A 2,189-nucleotide genomic window follows, 5' to 3' on the forward strand; every position below is an offset into this window, starting at 1 on the left:
AATTATATCATCGATATATTACATACATTAACTTTAACAATCCAAGATATTTTTCACTATTACGTACTACAGAATAGGTTACGTAAGAAAAGGAAATAAAGGAGTATTGTTTGGTAAAAAAACGCCACTCAATTGTTGGAAAAATGCCTGTTGAAACAAATGCTAACCCTATATTTACATTTTCTTTGGTCTAAGAAGAAGCATACTAACCAAGCCAAAAATCTTCGTTCAGTGATCCAAAGCCCACGCTGTACTGATACCAAGATTGATTGAAATCCTGAGGTTTCTCGTTATAGTATCCGCGGCGTTGGATTATCTTTGGTAAAGAAAATGTATTAAAACTTTGCTTTATAATTACTAATGTAAATGACTTGACTTCCGTATATTAAAAATTAATATCATACTGATTTTCCTTAACTAATTATTTCCATACTACTAGTGTGAAATAAAGTTCTATCCGTATACAATATTTTAACTTGTTACTTATATTTGTATTCCAAATTAGATAATTAATCACAAACATTTTAAAGTTATGTTAGTATAGTTGACTCATATATCCATTTTAATCAGATAGCAATAGCTTATGCAACTTATAACAAGTTTAGAAATATGGAACACACTCCTACCGTCCACCCACCACCTTCTGTGTCCATGTCACATACAACATTAACTGGTTCGTTGAAGAACCGTGGCCAGATTGAGTATACCCGGTTACTCTCAACATAGCCTCTACGCCTTAAATCTGCACAGTCTGTAAACATTGTTTCGTTGATGCATCTCTTGCTTTCGGGTAGCGGAAGTGTTCCTTTAAATTTCATAAATACTCGTATTTAAACCTATATCATTTTCGTTTTTTTATTAAATTATAACTTTATGTGTGATTTTACTTTTTGGAGACCAGTTAGTACTAATTATACTTTAATAATTCTTCCTTGAAGAGGAAAACATATAATTTGATAAATTTACTATGTATTACATATTAGTAGAGTTTATATATTACTAACAACTAATCAGCAATCATCATAACAACAGCGAAATTCTAATTGACTGGAACTAGATATATAAATTCACTCTTTATATATGAAAATAAATTTAGTTAAATTAATTAATATCTGTGACTGAGACTTCTATATATTATTAAAGTCGTCTGATTATTTTAGTAACAAAGGAAGTAGCACGTGTCTTTTATTTTGTAAGAAACTTCTTAGGTTTACCATTTAAACACTGAAAAACATGTGTTGCTCGTGGATGATTTATATTTTTCCTTCAGAAGAAAACAAAAATCGATAAATAGTTTTTAACTCCAGAAAACTGACCTTTCAACTTTTCTTTAACCAGGTTCACCATTCCCCACACTGTTGTAGGTAAAGCATCTAACATGTCGTTCAAGTCATAAGGTGAAACGTCACACTTTTCTCCTGTCACAGAGATTGTTAGAAACATTCCAGTTAACCCTAAACAGATCACTTTAAACAGAACCTTTCTATCTCTTGAGCTATTCATGGTTTTTCTGATCAGTTCAACGTTAGTACGGTTTCTAAAGTGAACTAACTTGATGCTACGAGTAAGTTCATGAAAGCGTTTTTAATACCATTTTATATAGAGAAGATATCATTTTAATACTGATAATTTTGAGCTATGTTCTGAGAAATACATCTACCGGCTGTGATAAAAAACAAATTGAAAGAAAAAGCCCTTTCAGAGAAATTAAGTCTACATGTTTTTTTTAAAAGCTTAGTTAAATATTTCCGTTAACTTTTCTTGAAATGGAATACCTTTAGAAAATTAGAAACAAGATATTTTCAAAGTCAATATATCACCAACCATTAAAATCAATAACCTTTTAAGTAGTAACATATACATTGATACAGAATAAACTATTCTTGTTTTATATACTATGAACCTAAACAGTCTAGTTTATTATTGTATGAAGTGTTCTGAGTTTTCTTTCTTTAGATTCCATTATTTAAGATTATTGAAATGTGTTTTAATTGAGTGATTGAACAACAAGTTTATGGCAATAAATGTCTAATGCTATGAAGCATAAGTTGAGCAGCTTAGTAATTTATTTCAATTTGATGTGAATGGAAATTGATGAATTATTCGAATATTTCTTTATCAAATGGACCACGTAGGATATGGTATTGTTTTTCTGCCAACAATTACTAAAAAGTAAATTAAAAATAATT

The 2,189-nt window shown here is 29.5% G+C and overlaps 1 protein-coding gene across 1 annotated transcript; it reads right to left on the bottom strand.

Annotated features, from left to right (window-relative positions):
* Positions 1-210: 210 nt before the first annotated feature.
* Positions 211-1,547, bottom strand: LOC111084724 (techylectin-5A-like; the record flags this gene model as incomplete). The annotated part of the gene is made up of 3 exons (XM_022381320.1): positions 1,317-1,547; positions 627-805; positions 211-316 (listed from the first exon to the last, which is right to left on the bottom strand). Coding segments are annotated over exons 1-3 (472 nt in total), but the record flags the coding sequence as incomplete, so codon positions are not given.
* Positions 1,548-2,189: the final 642 nt, after the last annotated feature.

This window comes from Limulus polyphemus, unplaced genomic scaffold (genome assembly GCF_000517525.1).
Source record: "Limulus polyphemus unplaced genomic scaffold, Limulus_polyphemus-2.1.2 Scaffold100953, whole genome shotgun sequence".
NCBI classification, from domain to species: domain Eukaryota; kingdom Metazoa; phylum Arthropoda; class Merostomata; order Xiphosura; family Limulidae; genus Limulus; species Limulus polyphemus.